The sequence below is a fragment of the Ammospiza nelsoni genome, chromosome 5, assembly GCF_027579445.1.
Source record: "Ammospiza nelsoni isolate bAmmNel1 chromosome 5, bAmmNel1.pri, whole genome shotgun sequence".
NCBI classification, from domain to species: domain Eukaryota; kingdom Metazoa; phylum Chordata; class Aves; order Passeriformes; family Passerellidae; genus Ammospiza; species Ammospiza nelsoni.
The window spans coordinates 5,860,946-5,881,280 of NC_080637.1; the positions used below are offsets into that span (position 1 = coordinate 5,860,946).

Consider the following 20,335-nt stretch of genomic DNA (forward strand, 5'->3'; position numbering starts at 1 on the left):
TTATTGATTCTGAAAGCTTACAATACTGCTGTCAATCTGGGAAATACATACTTGCCAAATCTGCCCTTGCTTGATTTTATGCCCGATCGTATCAACTTTAACTGCTGTTTTGAAGATACTGTTTCTAATTTTGTTTAGGTAATGAAAATGCAATAAAAATGATAAATCAGGTCTCAGAGTGGGAGCTCATGCGACTTTCCATTTTTATTACGTTTTATACATTAGAATTTTTAAGGTCAGACAGAATAATTTACCTGAATGATTCCTATCCCCAAATCAAACAAATTATTCATATGACATTTCCTGAATTATCTTTCTGTTTCAAGAACCATCATTTAGCATTAAAACAGTTAACAATTTTGGGTTTGAATTTGGAAAAATGAACCTTATGCATTGTGAGAAAAAATTGTTACAAAGCTTTTGAAAAATTTTGAGTTACTACTTGGACAGCAGCTTATGTCTTAAATAAAATGAATTGCCATTACTCTGTGGAGTTTCTTAAACTGTTTAAAGTCTTTAAATACTTTACATGTTAAGTAAATGTATTGCTTTTAGCAATAAGTTTAATGATTTTGTGAGAGAAAAGATTTATTTATCAGTGGCTTCTGGTTTTTGCTTTGATCAATTAATAGTAGAGATTTTGTGCTTTTTTAAAAAACTGGACTCTAGTGCATGATTTATATGGGTTGAGGGGTCTCTGGGACCCCTTAATTAAAACAAAAAGACATTGAGGATTTATCGGTAGCAGTCAGAGCCCTCTAAAGCATGCATCTCAACACAAAAATATTTGGTGAGGAGACTGAATACTTGCTATGCTGTTTTGCTTTTTTTTTTGTCATTGTATCTTCTTCCCTCGAGTCTTGAGATGGTGTAAACCAGTAGCAAAGAGTCTATGTGAACAAAAAGGTAATATCACATAAAATACTTCTTGAGAAGCCAAGAGGTTATGGATTATCAGGTGCTTGCATGCTGTGTGTTGGGCATAAACACGAAGAAAGCAAGGATAGTGTTTAATATTATGGGACCATGACATAATTCACTTCCTTGGGAGAACTTCTTTCAAGACAAACATTAACTCATTCCCAACCACTCTGCTCTGCCTGAACTGGAGGGTGGAAACAGCGGCATGCTTTTATAAAGTTATTTTTCTATCATGTCATGTTGCAGCAGCCTGAGCTTCCTAGCAGCTACTGCCCTTTGTGAGTGGCAATAAAGTGAGTCCCCCACTCTCAGTTATGTGCAAATGCCCCTTCAGGGATAGCCCAGAACTGCATGAATGTCCCTTCTGTAGCAGCCACCAACAGACACCTGGGCAGCAAAACCCACCACCACTTTTAAGGACTATTCAGTACTATAATTGTTCCCTAAGCTCTCTGCTCACAGGTGAGTTCCTACCAAACTTACTGTAGCTTCTATGTTTTCGGATAAAATGTTGCATAAAATACATATACAATGATTGGGGTTTTTTGTCTCAGATTGAAAATTACTTTGTGTTTTTCCGAGGGTATTTTCTCACATTGCATTCACATCAAAGACTGATTTTTGAATTAGTTTGTGTGAATCCTACTAAAAAAAAAGTAAAAAAATCTTTCTATGCATATTTACTGAAATATTGCTTTCTGAGCCATAGCGATTATTATTAACATCAAAGAAGGTGAAGCAAAGCTGTAGCACAAGTAATTTCTTAGCATGTTTAACAAAAGTAATGGCTTTGGAAAGACTGCATAGGTTTAGAGATCTTATGCCTGAGCATCGGAGGTGTCCTCAGTGCTGCCTATTTTGAACCTCACCCATTCACAAAGCAATGTGGTGCCTTGCAGTTGTCAAACTTGGCAACATCTGTTTCCACAACAGAGCTAAGAGAGGTAATTCAGACTCTACATGAGTTGTTATTTGTTCTTGCAATGACCAGGTGTAATATCAAAACATGAACACCCTCAATCTTACCTGTTAGAGAAAGAGCAAGACAGGTCTTAGCCTGGGACGTGGCTTTCCATGCTTCCATAGGGATATGGAATTGAATAATATTCATTATTAGCCTGGAGTCTTTGTGTGTATTTATTTATTTAATTACTTTCACATTCATGAGCCACAATCATCAACATGCTAATATTTTCTTTGTTAAGAGCGGATGACACTGACACAGTTCTGTCAGCAAATTTAAGTATGAAGGGACTGAGATCTGCCCTGCAGATAAATACCTGGGGGTGAAAAGCTGGATGTGAGCTGGAAATGGGAACTCACAGTTCAGGAAGCCAATTGTGTTCTGGGCTGCAGCAGGAGAAGGGTGGCCAGCAGGTTGAGGGAGGTGATTCCCTCCATCTACCACGCCCTCATGAGATTCCACCTGCAGTACCTCCTCCAAGTCTGGAGTCCTCAACAAGTCCTCAACATGGAAATGTTGGATTGGATCCAGAGGAGGGCCACAAAAAGTCAGTCTGGAACACTTCCCTTAAGGAGACAGGCTGAAAGACTTGCAGTTGTCCAGCCTGGAGAAGGGAAGGATGTTAGACCATTCTTTCAGTACCTAAAGGGGGCTTATAGGAAAATTTATTTTAGCAGGGCCTGTTGCAATGGAACATGGGACTGTGGCTTTTAATGAAAACAGTGTTGATTCAGGCTAGACATAAGGGGGAAATTTTTCAAAATGAGGGTGGTGAAACACTGGAACAGGTTGCACAGAGAGGTGATGGCTGCCCCATCCCTGGAAACATTCACAGTCAAGCTGGACACGGCTCTGAGCAACCTGATCTGCTTGAAGCTGTCCCTGTTCATGGCATGGGAGTTGGAAGTAGATGACCTTTAAAGGTCCCTTTCAACCCAAACCATTCTGTGATTCTATTTTATATAAGATTGCAAACTATACCTTTGGGGCTGAAAAACAAAGCAAGTGTTCAATTAATATTCATATCTAGAAGTTTTACTGCAAGTGTAGATTGTGCTTGAATACTTAAGAAGTCATTCAGGAGTGAATCAATACTAATTATTGTAATCAGGAGGGTTAATTAGCTGAAGATGCTGCTGATGGAAAGTTCACTGCTTACAGCCCTGAAAACACCTAAGTTGATGAAATCTGAAAGCAAGATGTCTAGGAGGACTTTGTGTGGAGAGAAACGTTTGGCTTTCCTTTGGCATTTCAAGAGTCAGTCATTCCAAAGGGGAAACATAGCTTGTACTTTGTATTTTGCATGACATTAATTCAGGGGATATTAGAAGATGCAACTAAATCTGTCGTGAAGATATTTTGTGGTCGTCTCTCAATAAATGCAAGTACCATTTTGGATAACCTGTACTGTCTCTGCTGCATTCATTTGTAGATTACCATAAATTAATATGGATAATCTTATGCATTTGAAATCTGGTTCCAGCACTGTTATTTGGAACAGGTTTTTTTTTTTTTTTCTCCATTTGTGTTCAGGCACAGGGACTTCACATGATACATGTACATAAATTACACATGCTGTGTTACTAATACACGTATATATGTGTGCATGCATACATGTGTGCACTGAAGTTTAAACATTTTTCATTGAGGTTGTGTATTTCTATAATCCTGTGCCCTTAAACTCCCACTCAGTTTCCATCTGCAAAACAGTATTCAACTACATATGATTCAGAGGACAGTTATTGAAGAAGGAGTTCATGAAATTTAAGTTAGATGACAAGGAACAAAGACTGAAAAGAAATGACTGAAGAAAATCCTTTTCTTTTCCCTCAATTAGAGCAGTTGTGTTTCTTAAAGTGAGCATTATTAAATTCAAACAAAATCTAGCTGTACAAAACCTTTTCCACAAGTGACTTGCAAGCAGATTTTTTATTGAATGCTGGGTGTTTGGGTTTTGCATTGGTTTTTGTTGTTGTCGGGTTTTGGGGTTTTTTTTCCTTTTCCTCTAGTTGCATCTCTTAACCAAGACAAATGTCTGGATATTAATTCAAGAAAAAAAACAACTTACAGAGACCCCCTCCTCTCATTCACACACACACATATAAACCCCCCAAGTCAAGTGATGCTTTCAGAGGAGAGAAATCCTATTTCAAAACACATCCTTCTTTCCTTTCTAATGACATTAGAGATTATCACGTGCAGGTGCTATTTATCTTTGGAACTGTTTTCCTATGACTGTTTTACTGCTTCCAACACATTTACTTGTATGTCAGCCCTAGAAAAGGTAACTGAAAATGGCAGTTGTTGAGAAAGCATGTCGCCATGCCTGGAATGACATGCATTATCAGGGCAGCAGGAGTTGCTGGCTCTACAGCCCATTTCTACTTGACCTGCAGAATGATTGGCTGCCTGGGATGGTGATGAATCACTGGAGTTTATGAAACAAGACTGCTGGCATCCTCACAGAGGAAATAAAAACGGGATTTTTTTGTTGTTTTCCCCCTCTAACATTCTTGCTGTGACAAAAAGCTTTTTTTTATTTTTTTTTTTTTACATTTTGTATTGCTTCTGTGTTATTTCACCCTGCAGCAGAAGCAAATGTGTCAATTAAAGTCGCTTTAATACTGTTCTCAGCAAGTTAATGATGCACTGAAGGTTAACTATCTTTATTGGATGGAAATGGTCAGGAATTCTCACAAATTTTGTGAATTTTGTGTAAATCTTGATCTGGACTCTAATTTTCTCATCTCTCACTTCAGTCTTGAGACTGAGATAGCATAACTCGTAATCAGCTCGAGCGGGATGTAAAAAGGATTTCAGCTGTTCTCATGCACAACTTTATTTTCTCTGATAGTATAAGGATCAGTGATCATTCCTTGGGCTGATATCAGTCAGGTCCATCTTCAGCATTTCCAAACTAATGACTAAAATGACATTTCTGGAAAGCACCGACTCCCAGATTTGCACTCACTTTCTAGGTGGTTCGTGAAATTATATTGTGCATTAAGCCCACGTTGCTGCATTAGGCTGCTATGAGCCTGTGCTTGCAGAAAAGCACCGTGGGGCTGTAAATCTGCCAGGGCACTGACAAGGCTGACACAGCGTGGATCACAAGCTGACCTGTAAAATGCAGCCAAGTAAAAATGATCCTTCCATTTCAATAAAAAACACCCAAAAATTGTGTTTGGGGATGGGGGAATGGAGATAACTACTTGCTTATCTCTCCATGTGTGCTGATGTTACCCTGCATCCCTTATTCGGATAAAATATTTTAAAGTTAACTCTCTCTGATTCAAAGAAATAACATTACCAATAAAACTGCTCAGGAAGTTTTAAATACAGCATTTATATAAATAGAATGCTTTTTGCCATTACATGAGGGAGGGTTTTTCCTCAACTCTCATGCTTTGCTGCCCAAGCTTTTTCTCCACTAGTTTAGAAAGCAGTTTGCATACTCACATCAGTTATTAGACTTTTCCACCTTCCTCCAAATAATTCAGCTGCTGCTGGACACTGCAGAGGCTGCAACACTCTGGTTATTTAAGGCACAGCTTTCCAATGCTCCTAGTGAAATAAAGGAGGGCAAACTTTAAGCAGCGAGAAGGGCAGCACAGGGAACTGTTGCTTGTGCCCTTCGGTGTGTGAGGGGTAAATGCTGTCCTTGCTCGGGAGTTCCCATGGCAGCAAATCAGCAGGTCATCCTCAAGAGCAGCCTTTGAGGATGCCAGACAACAGTCTGTCACCAGGAGGAAGAGAGAGCAGAGAGTTTGAGGAAGGGGGAAAAAAAGCCCCTAGAAAATCAGAGAGAGGACAGGGGAAATTACAAATAGAGGAGGGAAAAGTAATGGTGTTCAAACACACATCATCTGCAAATTGAACCTTGCACGTGCAGATACCTGTGGATGATAGGACGGCTGTGCAACAAACTGAAATTAAGATTCAAATCCACCACCTGCCCTCCCTGGAAGCTGCAGATCAGCATCTGAGGGATTAAGGGCTTCTAGAAAAGACACAGAGAATTATCAGAAAACTTAAAATTTTAGAGACTCTAAATTCAATGGTACAACCTCTTGATTTCATTTTCCTTCTCTTCTGCCTAAAAAAGATTTATCTTCTGCTAAACTGTGAGGAAGAAGCTCACTCTGAAGCTTGAGAATTTGCCTGCATCATTTCAGCCCACATTTAATTTTAATGAGAGAGTTATATAACCCCCTTTAAAAATAACAAAACACTAACAGAACTGCATTGGCAACACCAGGTGTTCTGCAGTGCTGCTCCAATGAATCATATGGAGATTTGTCTGTGCACGGCTGATGAACATACATTAAACTCAGTTAACCCCCACCCCTTAATAAAGCAATCCAAAGTGACCAAAATTTTTCCTAAAGTGCCTTTCCCACAAAACAATGCCTAACTAGATGTCTGCCCCAGTAACCTCCTGGTTCCAGCACTTGTCCCTTACAAAGCTCCTGCATCAAGGGGTTGAGTTTATCCTTAAAAGTTGTAGATGAATTATTGTGACCTTTCAAAGTGAAACATTGTATGTTAAACAGTAAGTTGGGTTAAATGACTTGGTTCAGAAAAGAAAATCAATGTTCCTCTTTGTTGTGCTGAGCCCCAAATCCCTGAAATTGTTAAGAACAGCAAAATTAACAGGTATCTCTGGGAAAAATAAACATGTGACTTCATCAATGTTCCTTTCAGACAGAAAATTTGTGGGAAAACTGAATCAGTGACTTGAGCTTGTTAAATATCTTGGTTCAGATGCCATTCTTGACTCTAGGAAGTCCCTCAGCCACCAGCTGCTGGAATGTGTGAAGGATCACTTGCCATATTCATGCTTTTTGTCTTTCAATCCCTTATCAGAGGCAGGGTCATGGGCTAGGTGGACCTTCTGATCTGCCTTATGTGGCAATTCTTACACTGTTTATTTAAGAGGGAAAACACCCAGACTACTAAAACCAGGCATGGTGCAGTTTTCTGCCCATCCAAATGCCTTATAGTTACTGCAGGAGCCTTTTCTTTCTGTCCTTCATGTCTGATATTTCATGGTTTCTGTCTGTGAAACAAGGATAGCTACTTTGCACATTTTCAGGGTGATTGTTTTTTTGAGGATTGACATATATGCTAGGCACCTCATGAAAAAATGAAAAAAGGAGACCTGTGAAATTTCCTACCTTAAAGATGCCACAATTTGTGTTTAAGGTGAAATCCAATCATTTGCAGTGCAAAAGAAAGAGAAACACGTGGTAGAAGTGAGGATGAAGGTTAAGCTCATAAGGATCTTGCTGCTAGAAGTGGAGTGCAGTAGGTTAATGCAGATATTGTAATAAACCCCTCAGATGTCTTTACATTTTGTTTATAAAAATAAGTCTCCTTTTGGCTTCTTGTCTCTTTTTATGTCCCTTACCCACATTCTTTCTTTGCTGAAGCCACATTAGAACTTCACACTTATCTTTGCCTATGGTGTTTGGAGTTGGAGATGCCCTCCAGCATCACCTCCTGATCCAGGCCATTCTCATAATCTATTTCCCTCATTCTGCTTCTTTCCCAATAACCAGAATGGCAAAATCTCCAGAAAACTCAAATTTATATAAAATCAGAGAAATTTTTGTGTCTTCTGTGGGTGTAGATGGCAGGGAGGAAGGGTTTTTTTACAGTGGGATTTTTCCTCTGCTCCTTGAAGGAATAGGTGCATATTGAGAGGATGGAGCAATACAGACAAGAGAATGAGATGTGCGGTTTCTCCTACCCTAAATCATAGGTTTTCACATGAAGATAATATAACAGCCAAATCCAAGACTATTCAGTTTCCTCTTCCAGGGTTGTTTGGAAAGGTGTCTTTTTTTTACCATAAATAACATGTCTGCCCTCTAGTAGGAAATCAGGTCTGCCCAGTGCTTGCAGTACCCCAGTTTCTCTTCTTTTTGGGTAGTGGCTGTTGATAGTTAGCAGGTGAGAAGATAAGGTAGTCCATTAGAAAAAAAAAAGAAAGAAAAATGAAAAAAATAATGTCTGTTACCAAGATAAGACTTGGTTGACAAAAGCTTGGGTCTTGTGTCTATATGCACAAGGCACTAAACACAAAGGTATCACCTGTGGATCAATAGTAATGCTCTTCAATAGGACTGCAAACAAACAACAGGACAGGAAGACTTGGTCTTGCAAAAATTTGCTTTTTTCTACTTTCCTTCAGTATTCTCCAAATGTAGTGCTTAGCTCAGGAGCAGCCCAGCTGGAGCAGAGGTTGGATTGGACCTGAGGGTGATCATTGACTGTCCCATGTAGCTGGTGCTGTTCACAAAGGAAGGTGTTTCTCTAAATTGAAGGCCTTTCCAAAAAACCCTCTATTCCATGTATCATCTGCCCCATGCCATGATTTATTGCCTAATTGTTTTAGGAAAGATTGAGTTATTACCCACAAAAGGGAACAAAGGCCCTTTACCCACAGTGGGATGAAATCACCTCGTTGCTGGTATAAAATAGGAAGGGAAAAAAAAAAGAGAAGTGAGTGGGAAGTTTTACTATAGCAACCAAGTTTACATAATATCAATGCGCTTCAAGTGAAAGCTCTAGAAATGCTTAATTTGAGGGACCTTTTCACAGGACTAATTTTAAATGACGTTTATTTCTGAAGATTACTGATGAGCTACAGTAGCCTACAGAAGCGGAGGGAGCCTCACAAGCACTATTTTAAACACTTAAAATTCATTGATCAGCTTTAACCAATATTTTAATTTTCTTTTTAAAAGGATTTCAGTTATAAGCAAGTGATTTTATTCCTCAAAATGAGTGGAAGACTCCTGTGTGTTTGGTTTTGTAAATACAAAATCCCTACTGAAAGGTGAAGGTTCCATAATTCAAATTTTTATTCCAATATTAGACATAACTGACAAAGACAGTTTTGTTCCAGGTAATCACAAATGGTAAAATGGTGTAGAATTGAACCCATTACCTTTTACCATTCAAGGAAATGCGCTATTTTTTGCTCTAGTTCTTAATGATTTTTACACCATTCTGTAGTCCTGCCCAAGTGCTTGTGTGCTTTTCTTTGCTGTTTCTTCAGGCCCCCTCCCCTTCTTGCCCCTCCAGAAGTCTGCTCCTAAGATTTAGACTGATGGGCTCCCTCCCTTATAGGCAGGTAGGCTCACATCCCATTACACAAACCAAAATGCTGCACTGCCAGCTCTTAGTCACACCACTACTTCCAGGCTTCCATGGCTTGCCTGGAAGGTTATTTCTTTGTGGAAGACAGCAACCACCTCGTTTGCATTCACCAACTCCAGCTGGACCAGATTCCTGCTCCCCCTCGCATTAGTGGAAGATCCTGAGTGATTCCACTGGAGTCATTCGAGCCCGCTCCAAATTTACACTGCCCGCCGCTGAGCTCTGCTTCTGCTGCCTCTGTTAGAAACTTGCTTTGATGCCAGAGATAAGCTGAATCCCAAGCATGTTCATTGGCTTAGGGGGGAATAAAGCAGAGGATTTGAACTCTCTTCATACTGCCTTGCAGGCTTGGGAGAGAGTGAAGTCATTCAGAAACTTTCCCTTGAAGTGCTTCCAACGGTAGCATTTCCTTGGCCCAAAACTTGGGGGCAAGTTGATTAGAAGAATGGCAATTAATTATAGGGTGAGGAGGGGGTCTGGAGGGGGAATGTGATGCGAGTTCCACATTGGATTTAGCTCTGGGGTCAGGAAAGGAAGGGGGTGTCTGCTCTCTTTGTCACTCACTGAAGAAGCCACAGGCAGTGATGTCAGAGTGAGCTCATACACACAAGTCACTCGCTCAGTCCTGGCCTTCTGCAGCTGAACTTTTGGGGTTTATTTTTGTTTTGTTTTGTTTTGTTTTTCTCTGAAGACATGTGCGGTTTTCAAAGGCTGAGTTGTTTGGAGAAATTGTATGTAGCACTGTGTTTAAAAAGCTTCTTGAATGGTGACTAATCTGCAAAGGTGAGGTGGAACTGCTTCATCTGCGCCGCTCAGACGGATGGAGAAACTGAGGGGGACAGAGCAAAAGAGCCAAACAGGGTCTGGGCCTCTGAAATGAGGGGAGGGGGGATAGGAGGTAGCATTTGTAGCTGGAATAGGATTAACGCCCCAGAACTGATCATTCCAAATTCTAGGTTCTTCCCTCAAAACTGCCACATGCTCCAGCAGCTGAAAAAGCTTAATATTGGTGGGCAGCAATAATGCAGCTCCTCTAAGCCAGTGTTTAGTGCCGTTGTCTGATTTATGCTGTGAAAATAAATGCAGTTTCACTTGCCACTCTCGCTTCCCATTTCCCTCTGCACTGTAGCAACACATCAGAGCTTCCACTCTTCCCATAATTTTTAATAAAAGTTGCTATTTTGCACACATGTGCTAGTCAAGAATCTGACATTAATGTTACAAATAACAGAGCTGAGCCTGTAACAGTGTTTGAAACAATCAGGATTTTTTGTTTCTTGCCACTTACCCTCTGCCATTGAGAGTTAATTCATACACAGACACTACATAATTTATGTTTGAGAACCAAATTATTCGAATGCAGTTTTTCCCTCTAAGCTCTCCTTGAGTCGTATCTCGGTATCTTTTATGGAAAGGGTTCCTTTTTGCATTTGACCCTGTTCCTGCTTCTAACTTTTAAATGGCAAAAGCAAATGTGCTTTGAAAAGTGTGTTACACTGTAGTTGTTAAATAAAGCAATAACCTATGCACTTGTAATGCTTTCTCTATGACCTACTTACATACTACTTCACCCTCCTTATAGTATGATTAAAAGCTGCTTTGAATCCACTATTCCCTCAAGGGATTTGAGGCTAGAATTTAACAAACTGCTGAGAAGGCTTAAGTCAGTAAGAGGGCTTCCCTACAGCTTCTTCCAGCTAATTCACATGTAATTAAAAGGAAAATAAATATTTCAAAAGAACATACGTTTTAATGAAGCATTTTTAAGCACTTGCACCTTGCATAATGGGGCAAATTTATAAGGATCTCTCTATTCCATATGCAGATTTTAAGCAAAATTATTTGTGATTCTCTCCTCCTCCCTCCTTGCATCCTGTGCGAAGCGTGGATTTACTTTTCAGTCAGCAGCAGTGGGACTGTGGTCCTTAGAAGTGACAGCCTGGTGAGACTGAAGTCCCTTAGATTTAGCAGGTACCAAAAAAACTTGTGATGAAGAGGTGCAGATCCAGCTGCACAGGGCGAAGTGGGGGTGGAGACTTCTTAGTTAAAAGGATATTCTCATCCTCACTGAGCTGCCCGCATCTCTTCTGAGCTAAAACCTGTCCCTTCTGCAGTGGCAAGATTTTGAAATTGAAAGTTAATCCAACTCTGCTCTGGGCCGGATTAACCACCATGGAGGCCTCAGATCAAAGACCAGGTGGCTGCATCCAGCTGGAGAAAGTTGTGCTGGTTTCTCCTTTCATTTGGACTTTGCACTTAATTTTTTTATCCACTGTGTAGTCAGTCCTGTGCTGTGATGGATGGGTGACGTAAAGGAATCACCATGAATTCAGTAAAGAGGAGCCATAGCTTTGCTTTGTGCCTTTTCTAGGGGGATGTTTAGGTGCCATGGTGATGAGGACAGTATGTGAACATATAGAGCAAAGCAGATTAATAACACTATAGATATCTGTTCAGGATTGCAGCTGTCCTACGGGGATTATGCTGAGGGCCAAGTGAACCTTTTCTTTCTTTAGTCTTGCAAAGTAGGCAAAAATTTTAGCAGCCTGAGGGGGTTTTCTTCTTTTTTAACTGTTTAAAATTGGAAAGTTGCTTAGTGCAATAAACTGGACTCTAAAAACCTGCCCATTCTGTATTTTTTTCCCTATCAAGTCAACAATGGTCAAAATTTAAATAAAATTTGGCCTGACAGATAACACATTCTTTATGAGTCAATTTAGTTTTTATATTAGAATGCTGTTTGAAAAGTTTAAGCATAGTAGGTTTTAATTTGCATTTGCTACTTTTTGCAAGTGTTGATTATCCATAACAAATCAAATTATAAAACCTAGAGAGAGATTCAGACGGAGAAGCGCACACAATGGAGAGGAACGTTCTGTCTGTCTAGACTGCTCAGATCACCTAGTAATCTTCGTAAATATGTTAATATTCTTTCGCCTGGAGCGGCTTTGTATTGAAGCAAGTAGGTCTTGGAGATGGAAAGGAAAATTTATACAGATTTTCAGGGGGCGGTGGCGTGGAGCGGGGGCCTCCAGCTATTTGTATGTGCGGAATTTTGTGCACGTCTTGGTGGTGACACTTCCGAGTGCGGCCAACTCTGAGAGCAGCGAGGTTGGGAGCGGGTTTTTGGGGAGGTTACAGCCACGAGAAAGGATTTGCCGTCATTAGTTATTCAAATCCCTGTTTCTCATCAGCGAGGACAGAGTTACTACCACTCTCTCGCCAGCCAGTAACATCACTCTGAGCATTTAAAACACTGCCAAGGTCTGAATGGCAGGAGTTTGAGTGGAGAGCGAGCCTGCACCAAGACCCTGACCAAACACCCCCAGTGCCCTCAGGCTGGCTCCGGCCGCGCTGAGGGGAGCCATGCCCGGTGTGCGAGGGAGCCGTGCCCGGTGTGTGAGGGGGCCGTGCCCGGCGTGTGAGGGGGCAGTGCCCGCCTCGGGGCCGCTGCCCCGCCGGGCTCGACTCACCCCGCTCGGCCGCGGGGCCAGGCAGCGCTGAGGAGGCGCCGGGCGGGTCGGGCCGCCCCCGGAGCCGGGCCGGGCGGAGCGGCGGAGCCCCGGGCGGGCAGCCCCCGGCCCGGCGGCGGCGATAGGCCTCTCCCGGGGCGGCGGGGGCGCAGGGGTTAACGGGGAGCCGCAGCGGGGAGATGGCTCCGCCTCCTCGCTCAGCACCTGGCGCTCCACCGACAGTTGCCTCAGCAGTCGATTTCGGAGGGGATTGGCGGAAAAAACCGAGAGGGGGAGAGAAATGTGACAACTGCCGGGGCTGGCGGCTGCCGCGGGGAGGCCTCCGCACCTGTGCCTGCCGCTCCGCCGCCCGGCGCAGTTGTGGGATCCGCCGCGCCCCGCCGCATCCTCCCGCCGACCGCCGCGGCGCCCCCGGAGCCCAGCATGACTTCTTCGTTCAAGCTGGATTTCCTTCCGGAGATGATGGTCGACGGCCGCTTGCTGGTCTCTGACAGAATGTAAGTGGCGGCGGGGCTGCCGCCGGCTCCCCCCCACCCCGCCCCGGCTCCGGGTACCGCCCGGCACCGAGCCCCGGCTCCGGCCGGCTTCCACCCGCACCGCCCGCCCGCCCTTCCGCGGGAGGGGACGGGGGCTCGTACCCCCAGCCACCCCCTCTTTTCCCAAGTCACTGGGTGGTCTCCGTGCCGTGCCCCCTCCCGGGGTGCTCAGCGTCCCGCAGGTCGGTGCCGGCGGGCGCGGGGGGTTTTCGGCTGCCGCTGATGATGATGATGATGATGATGCAACGTGGAGAAACGCGCGTCGGTCGCGCGTAGCTGAGCGCTCTCCCCTCCGTGCCCTGCGGAGCCCTCCACAGGCGCCTGTCCCCTGCAGCCAGCCCGGACCCACCCGTGTCTCATCACCCCTGCCCGGCAGAATAAAAATGCCCACCCCCACCCCCCCGCAGATTTTCATCAGTTTTCAAATTCAGATGAAATACTAAGCATCCACTAGGAGTACCAGGCTGAACGCAGGGATTTGGCTGTTTGTTGGGGTTTCCCCCCTCCCATACCGTCCCCGACAGCTGCCTGGTACAGCGAGTGTTAATTAGGGTGAGGATGGTTGTTTTACGTGCAGTTGAGTTGAAGTGGGGATGGGATGTATTGGAAGGAGCTGAATGCTGGAATTTCAGAAGGAGAAGTATTCCCCTAGCCCGGCTCTGCTCTGTTAATCTCGGTCTGAAAGTTTCTATTATCATCCTCTTGGGCATTGCCAATTGGCAGGTATTTTCAGGTAACCTAAGCCTTGTATGAAAAAAGTAAAAGCTAGAAATGATGAAATAGACATCTGCTGAAAGATACGAAGTGGGAGGACTGTGCTGCATTGTTTTACAGTATCCAAAATATCTTTTATTTTATTGCTTTGTCTTCTTTCATCGGGATGACAAACGTGATTTGAGTTACATTAGAATGAAGCGAGAGGCTTTGGCGTTGACTCTGCACTGAAGCTGTTCTGGTTGAGGCAGAACTTAAGTTACAAGTGTAAATAAACCCGTATGTGCAGCAGAGAGTGTCACCTGCAATTTGCACAAATCAGGTTGCATACTGTGCCCCTATCTAGGGCTATTCAGACTTTTATTGCCTTTTTTACTGGTAACCAAACTTTCTCTGAGGTGAAATGCTTTTCCCTTGCACCAGCAGTGTTCTGCATGGAGTCATTCAGGAGTGGCCAGTTGTTCAGACAGCTGAGGTTTAGTGAGTGTGTGGGAGAGGGGCAGGAGTCAGGGGGAAGCTACTTGGTGACTTACACTATTTTTACAGTCTTTGAAGGACAGCGAAGTGTGTAAATGCTGCCTCTTGTCTTAAATTTGTGATCTTGGATTCAAAAGTGTTCTGTGCTGTGTTTTGCTCTTCCCATTGTGAAATCCCAGATTTTATTGGCATTAGTCGGTTTTGGTACAAACGCTGTCAATTTCTTCCGTTTTGCAGAGAAGTCGCAGAGGTTTGCCCATTAGGGTACAAAGTAGCAGCTGAACATTGGTATCTCTTGCTCTGCAACCCTCTGTAGGGACCTGCCACAGCCAAACTTCCCCTTGTTTTCATCATCTCAGCTTTGATTAGACTGTCTACCTGCTGTCCTTCCAGGCAGTCAGAAAAGATCCTGCTAACAAACATCTCCAAGCTCAAAGGCACTATTAGCTGTGGCTGATGATGCCCTGTTGTCACTTAAACTTATATAACTTTATCTCCAATTTGCCCCTCGAGGTGGGGGAGTACCACGTCAAACTCTTTCTTCTGCATTGCTCTCTTCATTCTCCTTTTCTCTGTGAAGCATCCATAATATATCTTAACACAGCTTGAAACACAGTCAGTGTTCATTAGATGCAGAGCTTAATGTGTGTCCGAAGATACAAAAATTAGTCTAAAGAAATGTCAGCTCCTAAGTGGATCTTGAAATGCAGAAGTTTGATAATGGAGTTGTTAAATGCACATACTTGTAGGGTTGGCATTTTTGGGGGGGAGGGGTGACTAAGTAATCTCTTGAAGGAAAAAAAAACTTTACCTCCTGTATCATCAGTGGTTGTGATGTGATGTGCTTCCTCCTATGAACCAAACCTTGCTTTGCTGCTGATCTAATTGTGGAGATGGTGTGATTTCAAGGGATCCTGTGTCATGCATGCAAATTAATATTGAACATTAAATTGCCAACATTAAATTGCCATGAACTCAGGGAGCTTCTATTCCTAACAAAAATAGTCCTGAAACCAAATGCTGTGTGTGAGAGCTTTGCTGCACTGCCTTTCTAACACTCTGCCATTCCGCTGCTTAAAACCATCCTTATCTCGTCCTTCTTGGCCAAGTGGTGACATATATTTATGTGCAAGTCCCCAGCTCTCTGGGCTGATCAGCGCTGCCGAGGATGCAGTTTGATTACCCGTCAGGGGTCAGGGGCACTCGAGCCCCTTCCCCTTGAGCTGCCCCCCCAGGCGAGCGGGAGCCGCCAGCAGCGTTAGCGGAGCATCCGAGAGCGCGCTCCGAGTTACCACGCTGCACAAAACTTTTAACCTCGCCATCTGCTCCAGCCACTCCGTGCAGCTCAGTTCGCTCCTTAGCAGAAAGGAATTGCTTATTTTAGAGCAAGGCAATTAGAAAAATATACGTGTAACATTTTTTCTTTCGCGGCACAAATTGGCAAAACTAGATTTTTTTTTTTTAATACGCCGGTGGCTTATCAGATGTTTTGCGGAATTGGTAGCATACAATATCACTTGCACTTCTTCTTTGCACGTTAAAAAAATATTTGTAAAGGGATTTGTTTTCAGAATCATCCATTATTTCAATGAGAGAGAAAAAGGGATTTTTCAAGGAATAACTTTCAGTGCATACCTAGTGTGAAAGTCAACTGGCAGCCTGATAATTGCAAAGTTAAAATGCTTTTACCTCTGTGAGAATGTTAATCACTCCTAAATGCTGCTTGCTTTCAAATTTTGCTGCTGTTACTCAATAGCTAAACAGGAATAAAATAGAACATCAGATACATTGAGCATGACTGTGTATAATTAAACTGTATGCATGGCATCAGTGTACCTGGTTAGTGACTGAATGGCAATTTACTAGTAAAAATTAATTAATGACATGTCATTGGAAAATAGATACTCTAGGATATGAAGCATAAAAATGCATAAACTTCTTGTTTTTGAGGACAGATGGCAAGCTGGATGCTCTAACCATGGTAAATGCCTGCAAAGAGCCCTGCTTGGTGAGTGCTCTGGGAAGGATCAGGAATTGTTTGACCGCTGTTGTGCACTGTGGGGAAGAGGCAGTTCTGAGGAAAATACTCAGAAGCACGTAGGTGAAACATACAGATGAAATGTGTGTGTGTATCTGGACAGGGTAGGAGAGGGTTAATGGTTACTAAGTGAGGTTATAAAATCTGAGTTCAATGTAATTTGCTGATTTCACTGGCTCACATGTACATGCCAACTGGATGATTGTGAAGTGGTTGCTTTGAGGATTAAATGCTCATCGTTGTAACCCCCCCATGTTGATTTCCGCAGTACCACAGAAGATTTTTCCATTCCATGTTCCACATTTCAGTGCCTGGGATTACCTTTCCTGTAAATGAGTATCAGTGTTTGTTACTACTGAAACAAACTCAAATTTTACTTTAATTTTTGGTAGCTGGGTTTAATGCCAATAAAATACATTATGCTTCAACAGTGCGCATGCAACTGCAGGGGTTACGGGGCAATAATGTGAAAAAATATGAAGCTTTTGAATTTCTTTCTCTTCTAATCAAAAATGAGTCAAAATCCGATATACATGCAATATGCTGATTAAAAAGCCAGTGCAGATCAATTTTTGATACTTTTTGTTTGTACTTGCTCTTTAGTAAATAAGAAATGTCATCATTTACAGGACATGCTTGCATTTTAACATCCAGAACTTCATTTTCTGCAGTAAACCTGCAATATAGGACTTTTTTTTTTTTTTTTTAGCAAAAGCTGGAGAGAACAAATTTATGTTTTTAAACTTAACTGCAAGGAAACTCAACATCCTGTCAAAAAAAATTTTTTCACTCTGGTCTTTTTTATATCTAGAATATCAAATCATGATTTCCTAACTGAAAATAGACAGGCATTTTTAAGACCACAGTCTCATCCTTATACTGGCACTTTATTCTATCTTTGATTCAGTAATAGCTTTATTTTAAGTAATATGACTTTTACTTAAATTACTTGTGTGACAGATTCCTTGGGCCACTACTGAGGAAAAGCAAAGCAAAAAAAGAAGAAAATTTTTGACTGGTGCCAAGGAGCTTCAGAAAGGAAAATAAATCTTTAGATGTCTATTAAGTAATTACAATTTCATGGTGTCCTTCTCCCCATCATCTTTTCTAGAATCTCATTCAGAAGTTAACCTACGATAACTGTCAGCACATCAATATTTAAATATATCTTTCACTTCCTATGATACGATCTCACAAGTTTTTAAGCCTCCCCCACACGTATTCATCATCCAAATTAATCATCAGTTATGATTGCTCTAACAACTTTGATAACTCTAAATATTTCATTGGCATTTTAGGATGTTTGATATCTTATGAGCATTTGGACTGTTCAAATTTCATGATTAATTCATGGTTTAATATAAAAATGTTTGACCAAATTGATACAGGGGAAAGGTGTACAAAGTCTTTTCATTTTTAAAAGCACCTGGAATACAAAGAGTACACTTGGGCAAGAAATATTCTACAGAGAAATAATTGTTTTATAGTTTAAGCAAATAAAAACTTATTTCCTTCTAAAGTGGAGAGGCAACATTTTGGTTTCCTTTCTTTTTTCTTCATTTCCACACACTGTTTCCTATAGGGGGTTATTTTTTGTGTGTTCATATAGTTGCAAAGTATGTTGCATCTCCTGACATTACTTCCTTTGATTAAAACAACCTGGTGGCAGGGCAAGGTTAGCCAGAGGCTAAAGTCACAAAAAAGGGAATATATGTAGAAAGCAAGGCTGAGTTTTCCTTAGCAAAGAAGTGGGAGAACAAGAAAAACCTTCATAGGTACAAGAAAAATGCAGGAACAAGAATGCCTATTTGGAAAATAAAAACTAATTGGAGCAATAAATGTAATGTTCTCAAGTAATTGTGAAATAATTATTCCCCTTTAGAATCATCATACTTTAATTGCTTTCCAACGCATTCCTGCGTTCTCTGTGGCTGTGGAAAGGAGGAGCAGGGCTTGTGTTCCCTTCAGGATTTCATTTTTCATTTGCAGTAAGCTGCTGGCTTTCTCATAAAGGTTTTCAGAAATATGTTGCATTAAATGCTGTTGTGTTCTTCCATATGGTGTTAAATAGAAAAGGTGAATGGCAGATGCTGAAGGTATAAATTCCCTCCTAACGTCCAGATGAAGCACCCTGAGATTTAGTGGTGCAGCTCTCCATCCTCTGTACCACAGATTGATAACCAATCTCTCATTTTCATTGAGACTGGGTTACGGAAATAGGACACACTTCAGTAGTGTATTCTCTTTGCTCACAGCTTGATTCTTGAAAATTCAGCTGACAATAGTTTAAAATTATAATATTAATAAAGAGGAGATCATCTGGCCTTCAAAATGACATCTGAAAGCAGCTTCTGTTTTGTGTTAAATCTTAATTACTGTGTTTAAATGAATGCCTAAATGAGCCAATTCACAAAGGAGTTGCCTGCTGTACCAATAGTGCCTGTTTGGTGATTTTTTTTTTCTTTCCATTTACACAAATATAAAAAAAATAGTTTCTATGGGTGAGAACAGCTGCGTTCTCTTGCCTCTTACGACTCAGCTGAAGAAGGCTGAGTATCCTGAGTGTGTTCTCTGCCCTGGGATGGTTTCTCCTTTGCCTGCCAAATGGTGGCAATACTTAAAGTCAAGTTCAAAAGCGATGCTCTGAAACAAACACTGGTGTAAGAGCTGTGAGAAAGATCCTGCACCAGCCTCCTGGGCCGTATTTTGTGACTTTACCCGTCACTTACTATCAGGAGCAGCATGTTCTCACAGCTGAAGGCAGGACTTAAGGCTTAGGACTGTGGAGAGACTTAGTCCATGCCTGTGGTTAGGCTGGAAGGGATGTGCTCCTGCCCACTTCTGCTCAGCTTATTCTGGAAGCAGAGAGCTGTGCCCGGGTTGCCCTGGAAGGAGCCACCATGCCCAGCTGTGCCCAGCTGCGCCCTGCTCCCCTCTGCATCAGGGATGGACTCATCCCCTGCAGAGGAGCGTGCAGGGAGTTTATGTCCTTGATTTCCCCTCAGCCTATGCATAGTGAGCCACTTCAGGTTTGCCAGGGAAACAGCAGCAACAGCAACCTGAGAATTTTGCTTTATGATTTTTACATCCCTGTTCATTTCTTAAATTGTTGTGTGGATCTTACCCTGGGATTTTAATGTTTACAGCCGTGATTATTCCAGAGATGTAGCTATTGCTCTTTCAGGAAAATGGAGTTAGTGATCTACTGAATTTTTTTTTTCATTATTATTATTATTGTTTTTTCCATGTGGGTTAATGTGACAAGGAAAATGTAGTCCTGGCACAAACACCTAACACTGTCCCAGCAGTCATAGGTAGCAATTCATTGCCATATTAATTTACAACTTTTTCAGTGTCTTTCTATTTAGATTTACTCACTCCTAGACAGCAATGGAGATTTTTAGAGGAATATCCAGACACAGGCACCCTGTAGCTGGTGTGTGGAGCTGGGTATCTCAGTTCTCCTGTCACAATGACCCTTTCTGTCCCAGGTTGTACTGTGCTTTCCCTTCCACTCCCTTCCCACCTGCTATGTGCTTTGAAGCAGCTCCAGTCTGATTGCCAGTCACACCTGACAAGAGACATCTTTTATTTCATAACCCCGAAAAATAATGAAAATCCATCGTCCTCTTATTCCAAAGGTGTGACAATGTCTTCTTGCTTAATATGTAAGTGCTCTTCCCATTTCTTGCTCCTCAAAAGCTTTGCACCACTGAATTGCTCAGAAATGTAAAAAAAAACCCCAAACATCCACAGCTTGCTTGACCCACCACTTGTGTTGTTGACTCCAGGGGCACTTGGTCCAGTGATGGTTTCTGGCCTAGTGTGAGATAAGTGCACTTCATTTGCCTGAAACAGGCCCAGTAGTTGAAAATTATTAGCTACTGGAAGAGGATAACTGCATTTGAAAATCTACAAAATCAAGTGATCTATTCTCTTCTTCTCTTTTTTTTTTCTGGCTCATTCAATTGCTTGGCTCTGTCAGCCTTTGCCTGCAATTCATTGCTAGTGAGAGAGACATCTGGTTCTGCCCTTTATCAATAAA

General features: G+C 42.1%; 1 protein-coding gene across 8 annotated transcripts in view; it reads left to right on the plus strand.

The window, feature by feature from the left end:
* The window catches only part of CELF2 (CUGBP Elav-like family member 2), a 551,351-nt gene that overhangs the window by 293,974 nt on the left and 237,042 nt on the right, over positions 1-20,335 (plus strand). For 3 of the 8 annotated variants that reach the window (XM_059471625.1, XM_059471624.1, XM_059471626.1), the window contains exon 1: positions 12,790-13,022. The exons of the other annotated variants lie outside the window; for them this stretch is intronic. In XM_059471625.1, coding sequence (XP_059327608.1) covers positions 12,949-13,022 — 74 coding nt within the window. In that variant the 5' untranslated portion in view covers positions 12,790-12,948. Of the gene's footprint in view, positions 1-12,789; positions 13,023-20,335 lie in introns of those variants that run through there. 8 annotated transcript variants of the gene reach the window in all.